Source organism: Chrysemys picta, chromosome 17 (genome assembly GCF_011386835.1).
Source record: "Chrysemys picta bellii isolate R12L10 chromosome 17, ASM1138683v2, whole genome shotgun sequence".
NCBI classification, from domain to species: Eukaryota; Metazoa; Chordata; order Testudines; family Emydidae; genus Chrysemys; species Chrysemys picta.
The window spans coordinates 22,551,406-22,576,153 of NC_088807.1; the positions used below are offsets into that span (position 1 = coordinate 22,551,406).

The 24,748-nt window shown below is 53.8% G+C and overlaps 1 protein-coding gene across 1 annotated transcript; it reads right to left on the reverse strand.

The window, feature by feature from the left end:
- Positions 1-4,977: 4,977 nt before the first annotated feature.
- LOC101933689 (immunoglobulin superfamily member 1-like) lies at positions 4,978-14,901 on the reverse strand. The gene is made up of 8 exons (XM_065570967.1): positions 14,773-14,901; positions 14,458-14,493; positions 13,352-13,642; positions 12,112-12,456; positions 10,817-11,125; positions 9,275-9,565; positions 8,105-8,377; positions 4,978-5,526 (listed from the first exon to the last, which is right to left on the reverse strand). The coding sequence occupies exons 1-8, from the start codon at positions 14,801-14,803 to the stop codon at positions 5,522-5,524; spliced, it is 1,581 nt and encodes a 526-aa protein (XP_065427039.1). The 5' UTR covers positions 14,804-14,901; the 3' UTR covers positions 4,978-5,521.
- Positions 14,902-24,748: the final 9,847 nt, after the last annotated feature.

The following is a 24,748-nucleotide window of genomic DNA, read 5'->3' on the forward strand; positions in this document are numbered from 1 at the left end:
AAAAACAGACTCCAACGTGAAGCTGCAGAACTGGAATTAATTTGCAAATTGCACAACTTCAGATTAGGCCTGAATAAAGACTGGGAGTGGTTGGGTCATTGCAAAACCTAAACCTAATTTCCCCAATACTGATTTCTCCCTACTGTTACTCACACCTTCTTGTCAACTCTCTGTAATGGGCCACACTCTTACCACTTCAAAAGTTATTTTTCCTCAGTTAGTATCCTGCTGTTAATTGATTTGTGTCATTAGACTGACCTCACTCTTGATAAAGCAACCCCCATCCTTTCATGTATTTATATCTGCTCCTGTATTTTCCACTCCAGAAATCCAATGAAGTGGGTTCTAGCCCAGGAAAGCTGATGCCCAAATAAATTTGTTAGTCTCTAAGGTGCCACAAGGACTCCTTGGTTGTTTCTGCCCAAGTGCTGCAGTTCTGCCTTTTTCCCACCAGAGGCTGCTGTGGCGCCACAGCAGCCAGCAGCATGAACACAACCCGCTGTTCTGGCGCCACAGCGGCCCCTGCTGGGCAACAGTCAGAACTGCAGCACTTCTGAGGCAGAATATATTTTCTGTGGGAAAAAAATTCTCTGCCTGCCCCGTGCTGCAGAATTCCCCCAGGAGCAGAAATTCATCACAGCACCTGCCGCAGAGCCAGGTTAGGGCAGAGTGGGGCACCCAGGGCTGCTGGGGGGTCACAGACTGGGGCTCAGGAGCTAGTGGGGTAACAGCGTTGAGTCTGGGGATGGGGGAGGAGGCTGCAGGGACACATGGGGACGGGGGTTGCAGAGCAGGGGCTGATGTGCCTGACTGAATGGGAGAGGCTTGAGGTCAGCCAGAGTCTGCATCGGGGAGGCTCCCCAGCTCCCTAACCCCCCCCCCCAAAAAAAACCCTGCCCACGCCCAACCCCTTCCAGGTTCACTCCCAGGCTCCTTCCCTGTCCCTCAGCTCCTCCATTACCCCTGACTCTCCCAAGCCTTTGCACTGCTTCTAGGGTGACCAGATGACAGGAAGAAATTATCGGGACACATGCGGGGGGTTGCCGGCGGAGCAAAAAAAAAAAAACACTCATTGCAGCTTGAGCCATCCTCTTCCACTGTCTTCCTTGGCTGTTCTGATGTGACCAGATGTCCTCTTTTTATAGGGACAGTGCCAATATTGTCTTATATACACACCTAAAACCCTCCACCCCCTGTCCCAGCTTCTCACCCTTGCTATGTGGTCACCCTAGTTCTGTGTTCCAGCTCAAATCATGACAGCTAGTCCTCCATGCCATCTCTGTCCCTTCTCAATGGGACTTTCTCCCTGCCAGCTCTGTGCCTGGCAGCATTTCGACAACACAGCTCAGCCACCAGGGTCCCTTTCTACTGGCTCCCCACTTGCTTGGGCCCTTCATTTCTGGTGTCGGTTGCACCGGGACACACACACAGACATACATACACACTGTTACTCCCTGGGGAATTCTGCGCATCTGCGGACATGCAGAATTCATCTGTCCCATGTTATTTTGTTTTTTCCCTGCATATAATCTATTCTGCCCATTTCATACATTTTTTTCTATGCAGAAGAATAAATGGACACAAATCTGACATCAGGAATCATAACATTCAAAAACCAGTTGGAGAACACTTCAACCTCCCTAGTCACTTAATAACAGACCTAAAAGTGGCAATTCTTCAACAAAAAAAACTTTAAAAACAGACTCCAAAGTGAAGCTGCAGAACTGGAATTAATCTGCAAACTGGACACCATCAGATTAGGCCTGAATAAAGACTGGGAGTGGTTGGGTCATTAGAAAACCTAAGCCTAATTTCCCCAATACTAATTTCTCCTACTGTTACTCAACTTTCTTGTCAACTGTCTGTAATGGGCCACTCTCTTACCACTTCAAAAATTAGTTTTCCACCCTTGTTATCCTGCTGTTAATTGATTTGTCTCATTAGACTGACCTCACACTCGGTAAACCAACCCCCATCCTTTCATATATTTATACCGGCTCCTGCATTTTCCACTCCAGGCATCCCATGAAGTGGGTTCTAGCCCAGGAAAGCTGATGCCCAAATAAATTTGTTAGTCTCTAAGGTGCCACAAGGACTCCTCGGTTGTTTCTGCCCAAGTGCTGCAGTTCTGCCTTTTTCCCACCAGAGGCCGGTGTGGCACCACAGCAGCCAACAGAAGGAACACAGGCCGCTGTTCTGGTGCCACAGCGGCCCCCTGCTGGGCCATAGGCAGAACTGCAACACTTCTGGGGCAGAATGTATTTTCTATGGGGAAAAAAATTCTCTGCCTGCCCCGTGCTGCAGAATTCCCCCAGGAGCAGAAGTTCATCACAGCACCTGCCGCAGAGCCTGGTTAGGGCAGAGTGGGGCACCCAGGGCTGCTGGGGGGTCACAGACTGCGGCTCAGGAGCTAGTGGGGTGACAGCATTGAGTCTGGGGTGGGGGGAGGAGGCTGCAGAGACCCATGGGGATGGGGGTTGCGGAGCAGGGGCTGATGTGCCTGACTGAATGGGAGAGGCTTGAGGTCAGCCAGGGTCTGCATGGGGGAGGCTTCCCAGATCCCTAACTACCACCCCGCCCCCAAAAAACAACCTTCTCCCGCCCATAGCCAACCCCTTCCAGGGTCACTCCCAGGCTCCTTCCCTCTCCCTCAGCTCCTCCATTAACCTTGACTCCCCCAAGCCTTTGCACTGCTTCTAGGGTGACCAGATGACAGGAAGAAAATATCGGAATACATGGGGGGGGGGGGGGTTGCCGGCAGAGCAAAAAAAAAAATTCATTGCAGCTTCAGCCTTCCTCTTCCACTGTCCTTCTTGGCTGTTCTGATGTGACCAGATGTCCTCTTTTTATAGGGACAGTGTCAATATTCAGAGTTTGTCTTATATACACGCCTAAAACCCTCCACCCCCTGTCCCAGCTTCTCACCCTTGATATGTGGTCACTCTAGTTCTGAGCTCCAGCTCAAATCAAGACAGCTAGTCCTCCATGCCATCTCTGTCCTTTCTCAATGGGACTTTCTCCCTGCCAGCTCTGTGCCTGGCGCCATTTTGACGACACCGCTCAGCCACCGGGTCCCTTTCCACTGGCTCCCCACTTGCTGGGGCCCTTCATTTCTGGGGCCGGTTGCTACCTCACTGGCTGCTGGTGTCTCTCTCCAGGGGCTGGGCAGCTCCCTCCAAACTCTACTGGCCCTTTCCACTGGGAGTGCTCTGGGCTGTGGGGAGCTGCTGCCTGCTGTCCCATCTGTTTTCTTTCTCACCCTACTTCAGCTGCCCAGGAATCCTTGGGGTCCTCCCCACCTCAGCTCCAAATCTCCAGCGGCTGCTCCTTATCCCAGCTGGGAACCCCCCAGTAACTTCGTCCCCACTCCCCAGCAAGGTGTCCCCTCTGCTGGGCCCAGGGCTCAGGGCAGAGCCTGACTCTGAGCGGCAAAATCCTCTGAGTGTCCGTCTGGGGGTGGGGCTGGGAGCAGGGATACTGAGCTGCGCCCTCACCTGCTACTACCAGCTCCACAGTGTAGCTGGGCTCTGACCAGATGAGCAAGTCTAATTTGGTGCTATATTGGCAGCTGTAGCTCCCTGCGTCAGTTCAGTGGCATTTTTTTGTCTGTCTGTAACACGATAATTTTTGAAGACTGCGTTAAATTGATTCCAAAATTTCTCAGCATTGGTGGGAAGAACCTTGTAGGTTTTGGTGACAATTGGAAAACAGCAGCACCAGAAAAGCCTGATTTTCTGCACCACGCCCATTAAATTGGTGCTGACATCAGAGTTAACTCAGCCAGTCAGTGCTAACTCTCTCCAGGTGATTTGCATAATTCAATCCCATTGGTTAAAATGAGTCAACCTGCGGGTTTCAATGGGGAGATGACCCAGGCAGGTGGCAGGGTGAGGATTTAAGATCAGGGTTAGTGGAGGGAGTGAGTGATGGGCGGGTTGCTGAGTTATGGTCGATGTCATAACGCTACTTCTCAGGCTCCTCTGCCTGCAGCGCCACATGGGCACCGACTGCCGAGGGGAAGTTTTTGTTGGTCTCAAACTTCTGAAACAAGAAGCACAGATGAGGAATGGCTCAGACGATTTGACAATAAACTGTAGGGTTTGGGGCATTATCCCGTGCAATTGTTACTGGTTCAGGGATAGAAACTGGGCCTAAATAAACAATCAAGTGTCCGACCCTCTAATTAGTCTCTTTTAAGATCGAGTAAATAATTTTCAATGAATTATTGATATGATGAATTTTGCTGCCTTCTCTCCTATAACCGAATATGAGCAGTTTATGATTAACTTGAATGTGGAAGTTCTTCTAAAATCAGGGTGGATCAAAAGGATTTTTTTTAAAAACAAAAAAACCACAAAAGGGATTTAAGAAAAATGTCAATTGGATTATTTTCATTTAAATAAAAAACATGTTTGTTTGTTTGTTTAAAAACAAAACTATTGGGGATTAAATTTGAAATTCTGACAACCCATGTGAATGCCTAAACTTGCAATAGTTTAGTCCGTGTTTGCTGCCCTGGTTTAATGGACGTCAAACCAGTGAATTCGTGGAAGTCGTTGGCCGAGCACCTGGAACCAGAGTTTGCTGAAAGGGTAAAACCAGCTTTTGACAGCAGTCGCCTCTTCTGCAGGCACAGAAAGAATCTTTTCTTCACTTCAGTGTATTCAGCTCGTTCAGTTCAATGACACGTTCATTCAAATTTCAGACACTGACGGGGAGTTGAGAAAGCAGGAAAGCTTCTTTCCCTCTTCCAATCTATGAATAAATACTACACGTGGGGGGATCAGATCTACTAGTTCTAATATCTGAGAGATACGATGGGCAAGTCTAATTTGGTGCTATATCGGCAGCTGTAGCTCCCTGCATCACTTCAATGATACGATGACCAGAAACAATCAGTTGATGTCACTAACTGCAGATACCTCCTCACATCAGTTAGGTTCAAATGAAAAATACGTTTCGATCCACTTTTTTTTTATTTTGTATTCAGCACATTTAAAGTAGTTTTATTTAATTAATAAACATATTGAAAATGCTGTTTCTGTGCATTTTTGAGTGCATTTGAATTTTCATCCAAACAGAGCTTGGACAAATCAGAAGTAAAACAATCATCATAATCTAGGAAATAAATGTATCATTTGCCATTTTCCAACATAATCAAAATGTAAAAATTAGACTGAAGAAATGTAAATGACTCCATATAACTGCTTCAATCAATGCACATAGATATCGTTTGCCATCATGGTTAGCAAAAGAAAAAGCACCAGATTTAGTGTAAAGACTATATTTAGTTGCAAGTCAACATTTTTAATGGTTATCAACTAACGAGAATCAACCTATCGTTAGGAAAATAACTAAAAAATACAACATTAAAACCTCCTCGCCCCCCCTGGTGTAACCACTGGACACCACTTCCCATCCCGAGCCGGGGAGAGAACCCAGGAGTCCTGAATCCTAGGGCAGGTAGATTGGGGTGGGAAGCAGAGCTGGGGTCTCATCTGCTCTGTCTCGGCGCTGGTCCTTACCCTGCAAAGACATGAAGCAGATTTGTCCATGAGTCGACCCTGGTCCCCATGTATCAGCCCTGCCCCTCTGCCCTACAGGGCAGCTGGGACGGGTGGGGCCAGGACAGAATCCCTGCCCCCCACGCTCTGCCAGGGGGAGCCCTGCCCCCTCCAGCTGCTGAGCCTGGATACCCTAGAGACAGGTTCCCGCCCCCGGCAGCACAGTAGCTCCTACAGAGCCCCCTTCCCCACCCCCTGCAGCCCAGCGCCCCCTAGTGCTGCCCAGGGGCTTTGGGGCCAGATCTCACTGCCAGGGGAGTGCCCCCCCTGCTGGGCCCCTGCCACAGCCCCTGGGTTTCCTTCCCTGTCTCCCATCTAAGCTATGACCCCTTTACAGCCCAGCTTAGCGGCGGCCTTAACCCGTCCCTCGCTGGGTGGGGCACTCACTTCCTTGGGTTTTCCTGTAACAGAGGAAGGCCAAGAGACAGTCCCAGCCCCAGCCAGGTGCCATTCACACCTGGAGTCACTGCAGAGCAGGTCCGGGCGCAGTTGTCCCTATTTTAGAGGAGGAACATCCCTAGTTCTTGTGATCCTCATATGCCAATGTGTGGCCCCTGCCTCATTCACTGCATCCAGCCCCCCGAGCACAGAGCGACTCACTGGCTGGTCTCTGGTGCCCAGCACCACCCAGCACCACAGGCCCCGAGCCGCACACAAGAAGGGAGTCAGCCTCCCATTCTACATAGTGGGAAACTGAGGCACAGACACAGTCACTTTCCTCAGTGAGCTCCCAGGGAAGGTACTGTCTCTTCACTCTGTGTTTATGCAGCGCCTGGCACAACAGGGCCCTGATTATGGTGGGGGCCCTACATGCTCCCCCAACACAAGGGCTCCAGCGCTATTGAGGCCAGCGTTTGCAGAGGTCTCCGCTAACTGTGGGCATCTCGGCTTGTGGGCGCTTGGCCTGAGAACCCTGAAGATTGAGGCCCCCCCCCACAATGAAGGACACTTTTGAAAACCGCGACGAGATCCCATCACACAGTGTCTGTGGCTGCACCAGGAACTGGGCAAGATCTCCTGGGTCCTAGCCCAGCGCCGTGTCCACCAAGCCACCGCTTCTCCTGCAGCCCCTGCCTCGTTCAGCCCGGGCCAGGGCACTGCCTGGGCCGGGCGCTGGAGAACAGAGGGGATGGGATCACGGGATTAAATAGCGACGCACAGTTCATACAAACTGGGGACAGCGTGAAAGTAGCTTCCAGGGCTGCTGCTCCCCCCTGGCTGGGGAACCCCCCAGTGACTCCGTCCCCGCTCCCCAGCCGGGCGTCCCCTCTGCAGGATCAGTGCTCACGGCAGAGCCTGGCTCTGAGTGTCCCATTGGCACTGAGCCCCCGTGAGGGTCTGGCTGGGGGTGGAGCTGGGAACAGGGATGCCTAGGGTTACCATATTTCAACAATCAAAAAAGAGGATGGGAGGAGCCCCGCCACTGTCCTAGCCCCGCCCCCATCCTGTCCTAGCCCCGCCCCTGCCCCTTCCACTCCCTCCCACTTCCTGCCCCCTCAGAACCTCCAACCCTCCTCCGCACGCCTTGTCCCCTGACTGCCCCCTCCTGGGACCCCTGCCCCTAACTGCCCCCCAGGACTCCACCCCCTACCTAAGCCTCCCTGCTCCTTGTCCCCTGACTGCCCCCTCCTGAGACCTTCCCCACATCCTAACTGGCCCCCTAGGACTCTAACCCCTACCTGTCCCCTGACTGCCCCAACCCTGATCCACACCCCCACCCCCAGACAGACCCCTGGGACTCCCACGCCCCATCCAACCACTCCCCACCCCTGACAGCCCCCCCCAAAACTCCCGACCCATCTAAACCCCTCTGCTCCCTGTCCCCTGACTGCTCCGATCCCTCTCCCCACTCCTGCCCCCTGACAGCCCCCCCCGAGAACTCCCAAACACCCCTCCCCGCTCCTTGTCCCCTGACTGCCCCCTCCTGGGACCCCTGCTCCTAACTGCCCTCCAAAACCTCACCCCCTACCTAAGCCTCCCTGTGCCTTGTCCCCTAACTGCCCCCTCCTGAGACCCCCCCCCACCTGTACTCTGCCCAAAACCTTACACCCCCAACCCCCAGACAGCCCCCCCCCGAACTCCTGACCCATCCAACCCTCCCCCCTGCTCCCTGTCTCTTGACTACCCCCCCCCCCAGAACCTCCCTGCCGCTTCTCTGACCCCCGGCCCCCTTACTGTGCTGAGAGCAGCGCGCTCGGCAGCGGGGGAGGGGAGCAGGGTCGGAGCTCCAGACTGCCGGAGGCCGAGGCGATGGCAATCTGTGAATGCAGGGCGGGGGGAGGAGGGAGAGGAGGGGAGTGGTCTCAAGTTGCAGGAGAGAGGAGGGTGAAAGTGGAGGAGGGGTTTGGCTGCCGGAGCCCCGTGCGAGTGGCACCATCCAGCCGGCTGCCCTGTAAGCCCCGCACGCTCTGCATGGGGGTGGGGGAGTCCGGACATTGACAAATTCCCCCCGGACGCTATTTTTAACTGAAAAAAGCTGGACATGTCCGGGGGAATCCGGACGAATGGTAACCCTAGGGATGCCGAGACGGGCCCCTCACCTCTCACCACCAGCTCCACGGAGTCGCTCCACCTGACGAACGGCTCCGACCTGCTGTGATGGGAGCAGCTATAGTTCCCGCTCTGCTCCCGGCGCACGTTGTTGATGGGAAACTCAAACACCGACTTCTCCGTATCCACGTGTGCAACATGGCGTCCCCCTTTATTCAGCACGATCCGCACGCCCGGGCCCTGCCCCCAACACCAGATGGACACAGCTCCCCCCAGGGAGACCTCCCCGCTGGGCCTGATGATGGGCTTGGGCAGAGAGGGCTCTGGGAGTAGAAGGAGACAGGCCGTGAGACGCAGACCCTGGGCGGGGAGGGGCCAACACAGCGACCCAGCCACCGGCCCCCACCCAGCACAGCTCCCCATTGAGTGCTGGGCATCCAGGGGAGTGGGGAGGGGCCGGCTGAGCAGCCCCTAGGCCCCAAAAGCTCTGTGTGTCCCCGGAGATGGGGAGTATCCCCCTGGGAAAGGCCCCCTGCTCCGCAGCTCCCCCTGGGGGCAGGGATCCCCCCCTCCCTCAGACTGAAATCTCCAGCGGCTGCTGCTCCCCCCAGTGACTCCATCCCCCATGGGCGGTGGGTGGACCCCCCTTTCCAGGAGGCTAGCCCTGCAACTGCCCGCCCCCCCCGCACAAGGCCCCGGTTCTAGTGGCAGGAGCCCTGAGTGCCCCTCACTACCCCCTCCCCATGCCAGAAAACCCCCACCCCTGCCGCCAAAGGACCACCAGCACAGCCCCAGTCCCGGGTCTGCCACAGTCAGCCAACCAACCTGGGCCCCAGTCATGTGATGCCAGGCAGCCCAGCGGAGCCAGCCGGCCCAGGTGACCCCAGGCCTGTGCTAGGACAGAGCAGCCCCCAGCCCCAGGCCCCGGCCAGCCCCAGGCCCCGGCCAGCCCCAGGCCCCGGCCAGCCCCAGGCCCCGGCCAGCTGGCCAACCACAGCCCAGCGTCCCTCGGCAGCGGTTCCAGCCAGGGAAGGCAGAGCTTTCCCTGGCCTATTATACCTGCCACCCACGTCGTCCCCACTCCCCGGCCGGGCGACCCCTCTGCTGGGCCCAGGGCTTAGGGCAGAGCCTGGCTCTGAGCATCCAGCAGCATGGAGCCCCCCACGAGGGACCGGCTGGGTGTGGGGCTGGGAGCAGGGACACTGAGCCGGGCCCCTCACCTGCTACCACCAGCTGCACGGGGTCACTGGGCTGCGAGGAGATGAAGGGATATGATTGGTTCCGGTAGCTGCAGCTGTAGTTCCCTCCGTGCTGCCGGCCCACGGTGGGGATGCGGAACTCGGCCCCGTCCCCAGCAGGGTCCATCTGTCGCTGCGGGTTCATGTCCCCAGCCTTGTGCAGGAAGAAGGTTACATCCCGGCGCTGCCCCTGACACCGGATGGTGACGTCTGCCTCTGGGGCGGTGACCCCAGTGGGGCTCAGAGAGATGGAGGGTCTGGGTAAGCTGGGATCTGCGCACAGGAGACAGGCTGTGAGAGCCAGACCTGGTCACCCACCCAGCCCCGGCCTCCCCGGCCAGCCCCAGCCACGGGCAGATCCAGGGGCCCCCGGGCAGAGATTCACTCCCACATCCTAGAGTTCCCCTCACCCAGAATCCCGTCCCTGCGAGCTGGGCTTCCAGCCCCACAGACACCGAGCGGCAGCTCCCTAGTGCTTGGGATCTTCATATGCCCATGTGTGGCCCCTGCCTCGTTCACTGCATCCAGCCCGCCGAGCACAGAGCGACTCACGGGCTGGTCTCTGGTGCCCGGCACCGCCCAGCACCAGGCCCCGAGCCACACACAAGAAGGGAGTCAGCTTCCCATTCTACATAGCGGGAAACTGAGGCACAGACATATCCACATTCCTCAGTGAGCTCCCAGGGGAAGGGACTGTGTCTTCATCTGTGTTTATGCAGCGCCTGGCACAACAGGTCCCTGATCATGGCGGGGGCCCTACATGCACCCGCAATACAAGGGATCCAGCGCTATTGAGGCCAGCGTTTGCAGAGGTCTCCACTAACTGTGGGCATCTCGGCATGTGGGCACTCAGCCTGAGAACCCTGAAGATTGAGGCCCCCCCACAAGGAAGGACACTTTTGAAAACCGCGACGTGCTCCCATCACACAGAGTCTGTGGCTGCGCCAGGAACTGGGCCAGATCCCCTGGGTCCCAGCCTAGCGCTGTGTCCACCAAGCCACTGCTTCTCCTGCAGCCCCTGCCTCATTCAGCCTGGGCCGGGGCACTGCCTGGGGCGGGCACTGGAGAACAGAGGGGATGGGATCACGGGATTTAATAGCAATTCACGGTTCATACAAACAGGGGACAGCGGTAAAGTCGCATCAGGAGCTGCTGCTCCGCCCTGGCTGGGGAACCCCCCAGTGACTCCGTCCTCACTCCCCAGCTGGGCATCCGCTCTGCGTGGTTAGGGCTCAGGGCAGAGCCTGGCTCTGAGTGTCCCATTGGCACCGAGCCCCCGGGAGGGTCTGGCTGGGGGTGGGGCTGGGAACGGGGATGCTGAGCCGGGCCCCTCACCTCCCACCATTAGCTCCATGGGGTCGCTGGGGTACGACACAGCGAATGGCTCCGATCTGCTGTGATAGGAGCAGCTGTAGCTCCCGCTGGGCAGAGCCTGGCTCTGAGCGTCCTAGCAGCATGAAGCGCCCCATGAGGGTCTGGCTGGGGGTGGGGCTGGGAGCGGGGACGTCGAGCCGGGCCCCTCACCTGCTACCACCAGCTGCACAGGGTTGCTGGGCTCTGAGGAGATGAAGGGCTCTGATTGGGGCCGGTAGCTGCAGTTGTAGTTCCCTCCCTGCTGCTGGCCCACGGTGGTGATGAGGAACTCGGCCCAGTCCCCATCAGAGGCCACGCGTCGCTGCGGGTTCTGGTCTTGAGGCTTGTGCAGGAAGAATGTCACATTCCGGCGCTGCCCCTGACACCGGATGGTGACATTTGCCCCTGGGGCAGTGACCCCAGTGGGGCTCAGAGAGATGGAGGGTCTGGGTAAGCTGGGATCTGCGCACAGGAGACAGGCTGTGAGAGCCAGACCCGGTCACCCACCCAGCCCCAGACTCCCTGGCCGGCCACCTCCCTGGGCAGATCCTGGGACCCCCAGGCAGAGATTCTCTCCCAGATCCCAGAGTTCCCCCCACCCAGAATCCCGGCCCTGCGAGCTGGGCTTCCAGTCCCACAGACATGGAGCCGCGGCTCCCTAGTTCTTGGGATCTTCATATACCCATGTGTGGCCCCTGCCTCATTCGCTGCATCCAGCTCCCCGAGCCCCAGAGCGACTCACGGCCTGGTCTCTAGTGCCCGGCAGCACCCAGCACCACAGGGCCCAAGACACACACAAGGAGGGAGTCAGCCTCCCATTCTACATAGCAGGAAACTGAGGCACAGACATAGTCACTTTCCTCAGTGAGCTCCCAGGGGCAGGGACTGTCTATTCACTCTGTGTTTATGCAGCGCCTGGCACAACAGGGCCCTGCTCATGGCGGGGGCCCTACATGCTCCCCCAACACAAGGGATCCAGCGCTATTGAGGCCAGCATTTGCAGAGGTCTCCACTAACTGTGGGCGTCTCGGTTTGTGGGCGCTCGGCCTGAGAACCCTGAAGATTGAGGCCCCCCCACAATGAAGGACACTTTTGAAAACCGCGACATGCTCCCACTGCACAGAGTCTGTGGCCGAGCCAGGAGCTGGGCCAGATCTCCTGGGTCCCAGCCCAGTGCCGTGTCCACCAAGCCACTGCTTCTCTTGCAGCCCCTGCCTCGTTCAGCCCGGGCCAGGGCACTGCCTGGGGCTGGGCCTGGAGAACAGAGTGGATGGGCTCACAGGATTAAATAGTGACTCACAGTTCATACAAACTGGGGAAAGCGTTAAGTAGCCTCCAGGGCTGCTGCTCCCCCCTGGCTGGGGAACCCCCCAGTGACTCCGTCCCCGCTCCCCAGCCGGGCGTCCCCTCTGCGGGGTCTGGGCTCAGGGCAGAGCCTGGCTCTGAGTGTCCCACTGGCACTGAGCCCCCGTGAGGGTCTACTGGGGGTGCAGCTGGAAACGGGGACACCGAGCCGGGCCCCTCACCTCTCACCACCAGCTCCATGGGGTCGCTGGGGTACGACACTGCGAACGGCTCCGATTTGCTGTGATAGGAGCAGCTGTAGCTCCCGCCGTGCTCCCGGCTCACGTTGGTGATGGGAAACACAGCCCGAAACCCATCCGACTCCACAGGTAAGAAATGACGTCGCTCTTTATTCAGCACGATCCGCACATCCTGGCCCTGCCCCTGACACCAGACGCTCATGGATCGCCCCAGGGAGACCTCCTTGCTGGGGGGCATGGAGATGTTGGGTTTGGTGTAGTTGGGCTCTGCAGTGGGAAGCAGACAGGCCATGAGACGAAGACCCCGGGCGGGGAGGGACCGACATGACAACCCAGCTACCAGCCCGTCCCCAGCACAGCTCCCAGCTGAATGCTGGGTTTCCAGGGGAGTGGGGAGGGGCCGGGGCCGGCTCAGCAGACCCTGGGCCCTGAGCCCTCTGTGCGTTCCCCGAGATGGGGAGTATATCCCTGGGAAAGGTCCCCTGCTCCACAGCTCCCCCGGGGACAGGGATCCCCCCTCCCTTAATCTCCAGTGGCTGGTGCTTCCCCCCAGTGACTCTATCCCCCTTGGGCGATGGGTGTATCCCCCTTTCCAGGAGGCTAGCCCTGCAACCTCACACACACACACACACACACACACACACACACACACACACACACACCCTACACAAGGCCCCGCTTCTAGTGGCAGGAGCCCTGAGAGCCCCTTGCCACCCCCTCCCCTGGCCGGAGAAACCCCAGCTGGCCAGAACCGCGAGCCAGCCCCCCATCCCCACCTCCAGAGGACCCCCAGCACAGCCCCAGGCCCAGGTCAGCCCCAGCCAGCCAACCGACTCCAGTTCCAGCCGTGCGATGCTGAGCAGCTCCAGCTGCGCTGGTTGGCCCGGGTGACCCCAGCCCTGTGCTAGGCCAGGGCAGCCCCATCCCCCAGCCCCAGCCACCGGCCTTCCTCTGCCCCAAATCTCCAGTGGCTGCTTCTCCCCCCTGGCTGGGGAACCCCCAAGTGACTCCGTCCCCACTCCCCGGCCAGACGTCCCCTCTGCTGGGCCCAGGGATCAGGGTAGAGCCTGGCTCTCAGCGTCCTATCAGTGCAGAGACCCCCTGTGGGTCTGGCTGGGTGTGGGGCTGGGAGCCCAGGCACTGATCCGGGTCCCTCCCTCACCTCCTACAATGATCTCGACGGAGTCACTGCGATTCGACCAGCGACTCTGATCCGTTATGGAGCGATAGTCGCAGGTGTAGCTCCCTCGATCTTCCCGGCTGACACTGGCAATGGGAAATTCAGCCACGGTCCCATCAGGCACCGTCTGCCTCTGCGGGTTCGGTTGTCCAGCTTTATGCAGAAAGAACTCCATGTCCCGGTACAAACCCTCACAGCGGATGGTGACGTTTCCCCCGAGCGCCACCACCCTGCTGGGGCTCACCCAGATGGTGGGTTTGGGGTATTCTTGCCCTGCTCTCAACAAGAGACAGGAGTTAAACAGGGGAGACACAGCCCCCCGCCTCTCCCCACCCCAATTCAGTCCATCCGTCATTTGGCCTCTCTAGGAGTCTGTCCCCTACCAGGGTTGGCACTGCCTGCCCATGGGGTTAGGGGGCAGGGGGTTCACCCAGACGTAGCTCATGACCCAGATGCAGGAGAGATTCCCTGCCCCCCCGGCCCCGCCTGAGGCCAGCCAGGGAGCCTGACCAGTGGGCCCCCTGCAGCTCTGCCCCCCACCCCGGGGTTGGAAATAGAGTCTGTGACTGGCAGGAGTCTCACAAGACCCACCTTTCCCCAGGCCATGGGATCGGGGGGTGGGGCTGTGAGTGCAGGGGAGGGAGGTGTTGGGGTGGATCTCGGGGCAGGGGAGGATCTGGGGGTTCTGCCTGCGGCTGCACTGACCATAAATGTTTCGGTTCCCCGAGGGGATCTAGAGCCCATGGATGGGCCCTGTTAACATTTGTATGAGCTGAAATAAATCCACGTGTTGCCCCCACCCCCGATCCTCACAGCCTGGGGGTGGGGGGGTGGGGGCAGGACATTAAACTAGAGGACGGTTCCCATCTGCTTCGTCAGACCCCACGAGCCAGATTCAGCTCCTAGTTATTCCCTAGCGGGGCCAGGACTGGGGAGGTTCACAGAAGAACGGGGCCGGGTCTGAGCTCACGGGGGGAGTTTGGGTTGAGTTTTGGGGAAGGTTCAGGGCTCAGTTCCTCTTTTCTCCATCCCACGTATCCCCTCCCCCGTCCTTGATGTTATCGTCCTCCCCACAAACTGATACTCACCTTCCGACACGCCGCTGTGCCCGGCCAGCCAGCAGCCTGGAGAGGAGACGGCTAGTTAATAACCAGATCCCAGAACAACTGGATCCTACACCCTGTTCTCAACCCCTGCCCCCCCATGGGCACACACCCTGGTCTCAGATCCCCCCTTGGGCACACGCCCTGGTCTCAGATCCCACCCCCTATGGGCAAACGTCCTGGTCTCAGATCCCCCCATGGGCACACGCCCTGGTCTCAGATCCCACCCCCTATGGGCAAACATCCTGGCCTCAGATGCACCCCCCCTGGGCACACACCCTGGCTTTATTCGATACTCACCGAGGAAGAGGACGGTGAGAGCAGATGCCATGATGGGGGCAGCCAGGGGCCCCTCAGCGCTGCCACCAACACCCCGAAGCCCAACTCAACCAAGCCCCAAATGAGGAACTCAGCTGGTGGCTCCAGCTACAGGAAGTGGACGATGTGTCGTCTCTTCCTGCATCTATCATATGTTGGCTCTAATCTGCAGGTGAAATCTAGGGCAGGCAAAGCAAGCAGAGGTCCCTGCAAAGCCCAGGAAACCCTGGGCCCGCAGTAACAAGGCCGAGGCAAGTGAGGCACTTGCCTCGGGCACGCAAAGTTGGGAGGGTGCAGAAAGTGGTGGAGAGTGGGAAAAAAGCTGCTGGCATGGAGGTATTTATAACCCAGGTGATCTCCCCCCCCCTGGCCCCACCTGCGCCCCCCCGAGTGTCCCCCGACCCCGACTTGCTTTCCCCTCCCCCGTTCCCAGCCCTGGAGCAGGGCAGCTCCATGCTGCCTCCCTGCCGCAGGGTTCTAGTGCCCCCTTCTCCCCTGACTCTGAGCCTGCCCTTCCCCCTCAGACCCTTCCCTTTTCTGGCAGGACCCTCCAGGAGCACAGGAGGCCCCCCCCACCCACAGTCACCGCTCCTGCCCCATGCTGGGCAAGGAGGCAACCCCATCCCTCACCCCCAGTGAGGCTACAGTCAGGGGCCACAGTAGGGGAGGAGGCGCACGCAGCAACCCCCGGCACCCACCATGGGGGAGGCGAGGGAGATTCCTGGACCTGAGAGGGGCCCTAGGAGCACATGCAGTGACAGTGGTGGGGGTGAGTGTGCTGCTGGGGGGGCAGGAAAGGGGGGCTCCTCCCCCAGAGCTTGCTGCTGCTGGCAGGGAAAGGGCTGGGGGGAGTCCTCCTCTCTGGCCCCTGTCCCAGAGCAGTCTGCCTGCACCCCAAACTCATCCCCACCTCAGATCCCACACCCCCAGTCAGAGCATTCACCCCCCACCGCACCCTCAACCCTCTACCTGAGCCCTGAGCCCCTCCAGCACCCCAAACACCTTATTGCCAGTCCCAGACAGAGCCCTCACCCCCCACACCCCAACCCTCTGCCCCAGCCCTGAGCCCCTCCCACACCCTAAACCTCCCAAGAGGGACTGAGGGACCCGCGCCCAAATTGCCGCCGAAGAGCTGGCCCTGGGGGAGGGCGCAATTTTATATTCTTGCCTCGGGTGCAAAAATACCTAGTTATGGCTCTGCCCTGGCCCCTCAGCCTGGCCAAGCATCATGTAGCTCCCAACTTCTCTATGTCTCTGTGGGGACTCGGGAGAGGTCTCTGTGATGCAGCAGGGAGTGGAGAGTTTGGCTGGGACTGTCTGCATGGGGGACGGGAGACTTTCCTTGAGGGAAGATACCTGAGCATGTAACATGAGAGCCCAGGATGGGGGGGTTGGGGCCAGGTGACACCTTCTGCCTGGGAAACTGGACAAAGGCTGGAGGAGGAACCAGGGAGAGGGGGTGTGAGACAGCTGGAAGGGGTTTCAGTTTGGAGCTGGCTGGGGAAATGGAGGGAGTCCCAGGATTGATCCCAGCAAATACAGACCAGTAAGTCTAACGTCAGTACCGGGCAAGAATAAAATTGTCAGACACATAGAAGAACATAAATTGTTGGGAAAAGTCAACATGGTTTCTGTAAAGGGAAATTGTGTCTTACTAATCTATTATAGCTCTTTGAAGGGGTCAACAAACATGTGGACAAGAGAGATCCAGTGGACATAGTGTACTTAAGATTTCCAGAAAGCCTTTGACAAGGTCCCTCACCAAAGGCTCTTATGTAAATTAAGTTCTCATGGGATAAGAGGGAAGGTCCTTTCATGGATTGAGAACTGGTTATGAGACAGGGAACAAAGGGTAGGAATAAATGGTAAATTCTCAGAATGGTGAGGAGTAACTAGTGGTGTTCCCCAAGGGTCAGTCCTAAGACCAATCCTGTTCAACTTATTCATAAATGATCTGGAGAAAGGGGTAAACAACAGTGAGGTGCCGAAGTTTGCAGATGATACTAAACTGCTCAAGATAGTTAAGACCAAAGCAGACTGTGAAGAACTTCAAAAAGATCTCACCAAACTAAGTGATTGGGCAACAAAATGGCCAATGAAATTTAATGTGGATAAATGTAAAGTAATGCACATTGGAAAAAATAACCCCAACTATACATACAATACGATGGGGGCTAATTTAGGTACAACAAGTCAGGAAAAAGATCTTGGAGTCATCGTGGATAGTTCTCTGAAGATGTCCACGCAGTGTGCAGCGGCAGTCAAAAAGGCAAACAGGATGTTAGGAATCATTAAAAAGTGGATAGAGAATAAGATGGAGAGTATCTTATTGCCCTTATATAAATCCATGGTATGCCCACATCTTGAATACTGCATACAGATGTGGTCTCCTCATCTCAAAAAAAATATGCTGGCTTTAGAAAAGATTCAGAAAAGGGCAACTAAAATGATTAGGGGTTTGGAATGGGTCCCATATGAGGAGAGATTAAAGAGGCTAGGACTTTTCAGCTTGGAAAAGAGGAGACTAAGGGGGGATATGATAGAAGTATATAAAATCATGTGCGGTGTGGAGAAAGTAAATAAGGAAAATGTATTTACTTGTTCCCATAATACAAGAACTAGGGGCCACCAAATGAAATTAATGGGCAGCAGGTTTAAAACAAATGAAAGGAAGTTCTTCTTCACACAGCACACAGTCAACCTGTGGAACTCCTTGCCTGGGGAGGTTGTGAAGGCTAGGACCATAACAGCGTTTAAAAGAGAACTGGATAAATTCATGGTGGTTAAGTCCATTAATGGCTATTAGCAAGGATGGGTAAGGAATGGTGTGTCGGAGAAAAACACAATTCTCAGTCTTTGGTTGGGTACAGCAAAGTCAGATACTTTATTCTCTCAAGCAATTGCATAGAGGGAGAGAGCTGAACAGGTCTCTCAACAGGTAAACAATTACAGCCAGCATTTATACCTTTTGTTACAGACAATGAAAAGCAACCACAGCGTTTTGTTTATACATAGGTCATTCTGATATCTTGTTTTTCTCACTAATGTAGACTCTCAGTCTACATTCCATATTGTCTGCACATTATCTACACAAGGTTGCAACAACTTCTCACCCAGTTCTTTCCCACTCGCCTCACACAATCCTCGCTTCTACAACTCTCGCGTTATTAGGGTTATAGTTAGCCTGACTCTTGCTAACAAACTGTCATGCATTGCAATCCCCTTCCTGTCAGTTCCACACCTCCCCCATTTTGTATTACTAGTACAACAAACATTCTCAAATCTCTATTTGCATTAAGTCTTGGAATTCAGATTCTACATCAGATGCTTCAACCTTAAGGGTACTGATTGGATGTAATGACAATGCATGATGAGCATGGACATGAAAGGTATTAGTATTAGTACGTCCTTTACAACAACAATAACATAATCCTAAGCTAACTAATAGCAATACAAGCAATAACATTCCCATAGCAATAATATGATGAGGTTGTTGTACAGTTTTAGTCGTAAAACACAATACTTAGTACATAAAGTAGACACTCTATAAGCTGTATAAAAGGCATTCTTTTCAACGTGATATATATTTTGAAGCATATGAATTTGCCCTTGTAATTCAGAGATTCTTTGAACCTCTGGTAACAGTGAAAGCAAATTTTGAAACTGATCAGGCACGAAGCTGGTCCAATTAAAGGGTATCTGGAACCTAAGGGCTACTTGCAAATTACTATCTGCAGGCCAGGAAATAATATGATTGCCTGAAGTAGTAGTGAGATTAAAATGTATATCTTGCAATGTGGTGGCTTTAACATACACACAGCTATCATTAGCTTGAGAAAGTAAGTGTCCTGTCAGGGTAGTTTCTTGTCCCCTACCCTCCCAGCAAATGTAGTCATGAACAGTGACAACTTCTCCTGGCTTTGGTTTACATGTACACTGAAGCTGTGGGGGTTGTAACGGCCAAAATGTCCATTGACTCCCTAACCCCACCCAAATGTCAGGTGTAATTCCAGGAGCACTGACTAAAAATCGATTGGGCAAACCAGGAGGTCTAACTTCCCAGATGTCTCGGTGAATTACCCAATCCCACATGCATCCTCCCCATGGACCCGGCAGGATTCAGTATGTGGGAGCCCACACCCACCTAACTGGTCCATATGCTCGGGAGGAGCACTGAGAACGTCCGCACTTCCACCCAGAAAATCTCCAAGTATGTCTCCATGGCCACAGATCAGATGGTACCTCTGATGTGTCTGTAAGGGCAGTGGGCCATGCCTGATGCTCTAGATCATTCCAAACGGCCATTAGCTGGTCATTCAGGAAATCCTGAATTTCTGAACATGCTAGATCCCACTGCAATGCCTTCCCAGCCTCAGTGATATTCAATACCATCTCTGTCAGCAACTTCTGGGTCATAGAACTAAGGACGGAAATAACATGTAACTCACCAACTCCAGCCTGTACCTGGGTTAGTTGTGCCCCAGAATTAAGGCTAGTGGCCTTCTCTAGTTGCCCCAATTGCTCATCATGTTCTTGGTTCTTAAAAATATTCCAAACTGCTGCTGCACTATTGGCCCCATCCCATAGGGATCCGGTCAAGTCTCTCTTCTTTCTAGAGGAAATAACCCAAGCCCTCTGTTGTGCTAATCTATGGCAGCCCCCTTTGAACAATTTGGGTATGTAGAGGTGATCTGGAAACTGGATAAGGGCAATGAAAATTTAACAGTCCCTAGTGTAGTGTTAATCACAGTCCATCGATATCCTAATACATCTCACTTTGGTGTAGTACTGTACCACATCTGTTGGTTGAACATCTTTATGTACTTCCAGGAGGCTTGCAATAAGGTACAGGTAACATTATTAGTCACTGGAATAATTTCTATGCAGGTAAAATTTCCAGTGGCAGAACAAACTCTTTGGGTATTCGTTAAATTGTTCACTAATTGGGTGACCAAATACCAATAAGGGCCTCTCTCATTTAACACAGTGCAAATTCCAGGAACAGCCATCGTATCTACTTCGCTATAGAACCCATCAATTTCAATTACAGATTCTTGGGGTCCACTAGTAGTGATATCACATATCTCTATTTCCACTGATCCATTTATTTTCCATTCAATTGTTCGCTTATATGGGATATCCTGAATCTTAAAATATTTTTTTCAAACAATATTTAAATAAATCACTAAAGTGTGAAGGCCTTGGCCATTGGTTTCATTGGAATATACAGTATTGTTTGTATCTGGGTAAGTTACAGGGGTAACAGTGTAATGGAGGAGATGGCAGGGGCAGTGGCAACAAGGTGCCTTTGGTACTTGTCATTTAAAATCCAATTAGGGAGGGCAATATATGCTGAAGGACTTATCCAAAACACAGGGCGCAGCCTGTAGAATAAACCCCAAAATACAATCAATACCACTTTCCTAAGCATGGGTCCCACAAGTTTCTTCTTGCCAGTGTATAATTCTTTGTTTCTTCACCAGGGTCAGTTCTTAATGTCTTTTGTAGTCAGGAATCCCTGGACTTTGTGGTTTCAATGGAGCGCGTGTTCCTTCTTCTCTTTTCCTGAAACAGTCATGGTTCCGCATCATACAGGGGAGAGGTTACCAGCACATCATCCTGTAATGGTTCTGCTTCTTCTAGAAAAATCCAAAGGCACAGTAGGTCTGTCAGTGGACAAGGGAGAGGTTACTATCACTTCACCTTGTCCTCCTTCCCTGCTGTCCAGAAGGCACAGTAGAGCTAGAAGGAGGAATAGGCTCATCAGTGGGAGAGTCCTCCCAAGGTGGAGGGGTCTTTTTACAGTGAGAAGCATGGGTTTAGGTAGGCAGTCCTTGGCACTGCACAGCAGTGTTGGTGGATAACAGGACTTGGAAAGGGCCTTTGTAGCATGGAGCCAAAGCAGTCTTTGGTTGGTGGATGTTTACATAGATCCAGTCTCCTGGTTTCAATGAATGGCAGGGCTGCTAGCGTCTTTGGGTAGCACTTCTTTACCTGTGAGAAAAAACCTAACACATTTCATTAATGCCTGGCAGTGTTTTGCAGATTTTACAGCTGCTTGGGCACATTCTTTTCTTCATTGTCAGCCTTGTCTTAGCTGTGAGCAGTGTCCTAGGATGGGGCCAGCGTCTTATCTTTGGACTGAGCTTGCTAGCTACTTTTTTCCAGTGAACTCGTTCTGTTCTTTTTCCTTTTTCCCTTCTTGGTTTCTTTTAACCTACAAAGATAACTTCCACTCTTCACTCACACACCTTTCCCAACAATGAACACATACACATTGCCATTATACAGTACATTAGTCTTAGTATTCAATGTATGCCACATACACCCTTCCAGTAAAATAACTTCTATACAGAGCTTTGGAGCAACAAGCCAGGACAAGCACACCCACTTTTGAGGAGTCCACTCGGTACAACCTCTGGTGTTCAATAGCTTTCCTCCCTCCCAAACCTCTGGCTAGAAATCTGAGGTAGCCAGAAGGATCCTGTAGTAGTTCCGGGGTGGGGCTCGTCCCTTCCTGGGGCGCCTGGGAGCCAGGCCGCCCCGCTACAAAGTGAATAACAGTTAGGGCCCAGACCTTTGGGCAGGGGTTGAGCACACAATTGATAGTTCAGGGCTCAGGCCCTTAGGCAGGGACTGAGCACACAATTAACAGTTCAGCGCTCGGGCCCTTAGGCAGGGACTGAGCACACAATTAACAGTTCAGCGCTCGGGCCCTTAGGCAGGGACTGAGCACACAATTAGCAGTTCAGAGCTCAGGCCTTTGTGCAGGGACTGAGCACACAATTAGCGGCTCCGGCCCTGGATCAGGGCGGGGCAGCAAACCAAGAGTCAATCAGTGGCCCAGGCCTTGTAGCAGGGGCTGGGTCAGTTTGGGTTAGCCCAGGCCCTAGGGCAGGGCGGGGCAGTAAACAAATAGTCTGTCAGGGGCCCAGGCCCCTTGAACAAGGAGGAGGAGAGACTGCCACCCAGCGCGGGGTGGCAGGGGGGAACACAGGCCCACCCACTCCACTGTGTTCCAGCCCGGGGCCCTATCCGCAGCAGTCCGTCTGCCGCGCAGTCAGTGGGGATCCTGACCGCAACACACTGACATGGGTTCGGGGTCTGCTATCCCCGGGCCACTTCCCATCTCCTCCTCCATGGGTACCTGTTCCTCCTGAGTTCCGTCTGCTGGGTCACAGATCATGGGCTCCTCCGGGCCCCGAGCAGCAGGTAGGTCTGTCGCTCCTTCTGGGCCCTCGGCAGGGGGAAGCTCAGACCGCTCCTCAGGATACCGGGCTCTCGGCAGGCTCGGCCAGTCCTCCTCAGGGTACCGGGCTCTCGGCAGGCTCAGGCCCATGGGAGCTCGGGCACCAGCGTCTGTCCTCTCCCGCTGCCGGCCAGCTACTGAGCGCTGTGGCCTGGCCTTTATACTTCCTGTCCCACCCCTTGACTTCCGGGGGGCAGGGACAGGCCGCGGTGGCTCCGTCCACTCTGGCGGCTGTTCTGGCTCGTCACTTCCAGGGGCGCCTGGGAGCCAGGCAGCCCCGCCACAGATCCCATGTGCAATATGGGGAGTGGGTTAACCTTCCATGTCCTTGCTTCCAAAGACTCTTGGTATGCAAATTTTAACAACAATTTTTTCAATTAAAAGATCTGGCCAATGAAGTTTCTTTTTCTTACTTAAGCAAATGTGTTAAACTTTAGTATATCACATTTTCCTGATTTATCCAAACACTTTGTATTCCAAGTTGAATAAAACATGTATCTGCTTTTTGATTTAACCCTTCTATTTAATTTTGATCTAGACTGTCTTATGAAAACATTAAACACAACCATTCTGGCCACAAGACAAACACCACAAGACAGGACAAAGATCACAAAAATAATTCCTGTTGGGCCAGTAAATGCATGGTACATTGAATGCTGTTCAGCTGGCATCCGTTTTCTCTGATGATCTGAAAGACAAAAGAACAGAGGTCTACCCCTTCTGGGCAGTCAGTCATTGCTTAAAATATTTCCTTTATATACAAATACTCTTGTTGATTTCAGGCAAAACAAAGGAATTACACATATTTCCTTGTATTTGGTTCATAGGCAGCGCAGGTTTCAGTGGCTTCTACCTTATCAGTTAGATAATTTGCATTAGTACAGAGGCTTTCTGGCTTGCTTCCACGTCCAAAGCTATTCACAGCTTAAAGATTTTTAAAGAACACAATTAACTTTCCCAGACTTTTGATTGCCTTTTACTTCTAACTCCTGCTTTCAAACACACAGCAATCTGAAAAAGACAACACAACCTATATTGGTAGGTTTGCATTTCTTTTACCTCTGCTACAATATACACTGCACATGTTCTGGGGAAAATGCACATTCTCTCCACAATTCAACTTCCACTACACTAGCCACATCAATTTCTGCACAAGGTGTAGCTGTTTCTTTTGTGCTTACAAAATCTCCATGCACCCACAGCAAAGTGACAGCTCGACCACACAGAGCCAGGGGCACTGTCCTTCTCTCTCTTTACCAGATCTTTTATCTGCTATTTTGTTACCCAAAACCAAATGCAAATCTTTTATTCTCCTGGCTTTGACTACCCTGCTGCAGCCACAACCTTTGGTCTTTATTCAAAACATTTTAAATCGTGTAAAGCATTAAGTCACCTTAAGGATTAAATGCTAAATACCACATTAAACAACACTAGTTTCCTGTGTCTGGCAAAAGTATTCTTAGTTTTGCAACTTTAAAAATACCACTTCATCTCAAACATATAAAACACAGATTGTACACAGCAGGAGAGTTCTTCAGCAAATTCGACTAACTTATCCCTAGTCGAATAATTCCACTTAAATAACCTCTTGCCTGGATTACTTGCAAACATTCCTACCAAGTTTCACTGCTTGATTCCCTCTAGCAACTACAGAGTTAACTTCTCACTCTCTTTTCTTAAATCACTTGCTTGTGTCCCAAAACGACACCCAATCAACTCAGATTTTACCAGTCCAATTATTGTCCTGGGGATTTGAAATCCCCATGCTTATAATTACTTACTCCTTTCCTTCCACAATGCCCTCAAAGTTTCCAACCTGTTTTCCAAATACTCTATCTGTTGCCTGCCCGCTTGGGCCCAATCCTGCTTTTCTCACTGAACCATCCCTTCCATGGGCACCGGCTTGTTCCACTACCAATTTAGCTAGGAGGGTGGGCTTCTCAACTAGCCCCAACCCTTCCTGGTCTTTTCCCTTAAACATTCTTACTCACAAGGCTACCCGAGTTCTCCCTCGTGAGGCTCGCCACCTGGGCAAAACGCATGGCCCATAGGCGTTTAACTATTCAATTTTCTCTTGTGGCAAACACACTACTGTTACGGCGTATGCTGAGCACAAATGGTTACATTTTGACAAGTCCCTGAAGGACCGGTACTTGCTTAGCCAGTGCTTCCTTTTCTGCATGGAAGTCCTGTCTCAAGGCTTGCAACTTTCCCTGGGCGTAGGTTTGAGTTGCTGCCTGGTTCATGATCTATGCTTTTAATTGCTCAATTCTAGTTATCAAGTACACATCTCTTCCCTTTTCTCCAACTTCTGTATTGCCCAGTCCTGCTACGACTGGTGGTAGATCCACCTGACACCCTTCCCAGTCAACCGGGGTGGAGAGAGGAATGCTAAACCCCTCTCCGGTTCTCAGACTTACTGCAGCTGAGAGTGGACACACTTTCATACTCACACACGTACGTCCAGACTGGCCACGTCTGTGTATAACGTCCAGAGAAGGCGCTGTGCAATCTCCAACTTGCTTCCTCTCTTGGAAGGGCAGTTCTTTTACACCCTGGGGTCTCCTGGGGCATCTCTTTCAGAGATTCCAGTCCAGTCCAACTGCCTGTGGCTTCTTCAGCATCTCCAAACCACGCCGGCTCCAGGGTCACAAAGACAGACTGTTGGATCTCACTGGACAGTTAAGCTTTGCAAATGTAATCTCAGCA

What these genes read in the sequence shown, in the direction of transcription:
- LOC101933689 (XM_065570967.1), bottom strand. Translation starts at nt 14,803, where the DNA reads ATGGCATCTGCTCTCACCGTCCTCTTCCTCG. An exon ending in CCCAGTAGACCCTCACGGGG is followed by an intron (nt 11,126 to 12,111) that starts GCTCAGTGCCAG and finishes TGGCTCTCACAG; the next exon opens with CCTGTCTCCTGTGCGCAGAT. An exon ending in TGTGCAGCTGGTGGTAGCAG is followed by an intron (nt 9,566 to 10,816) that starts GTGAGGGGCCCG and finishes TCCTGTGCGCAG; the next exon opens with ATCCCAGCTTACCCAGACCC.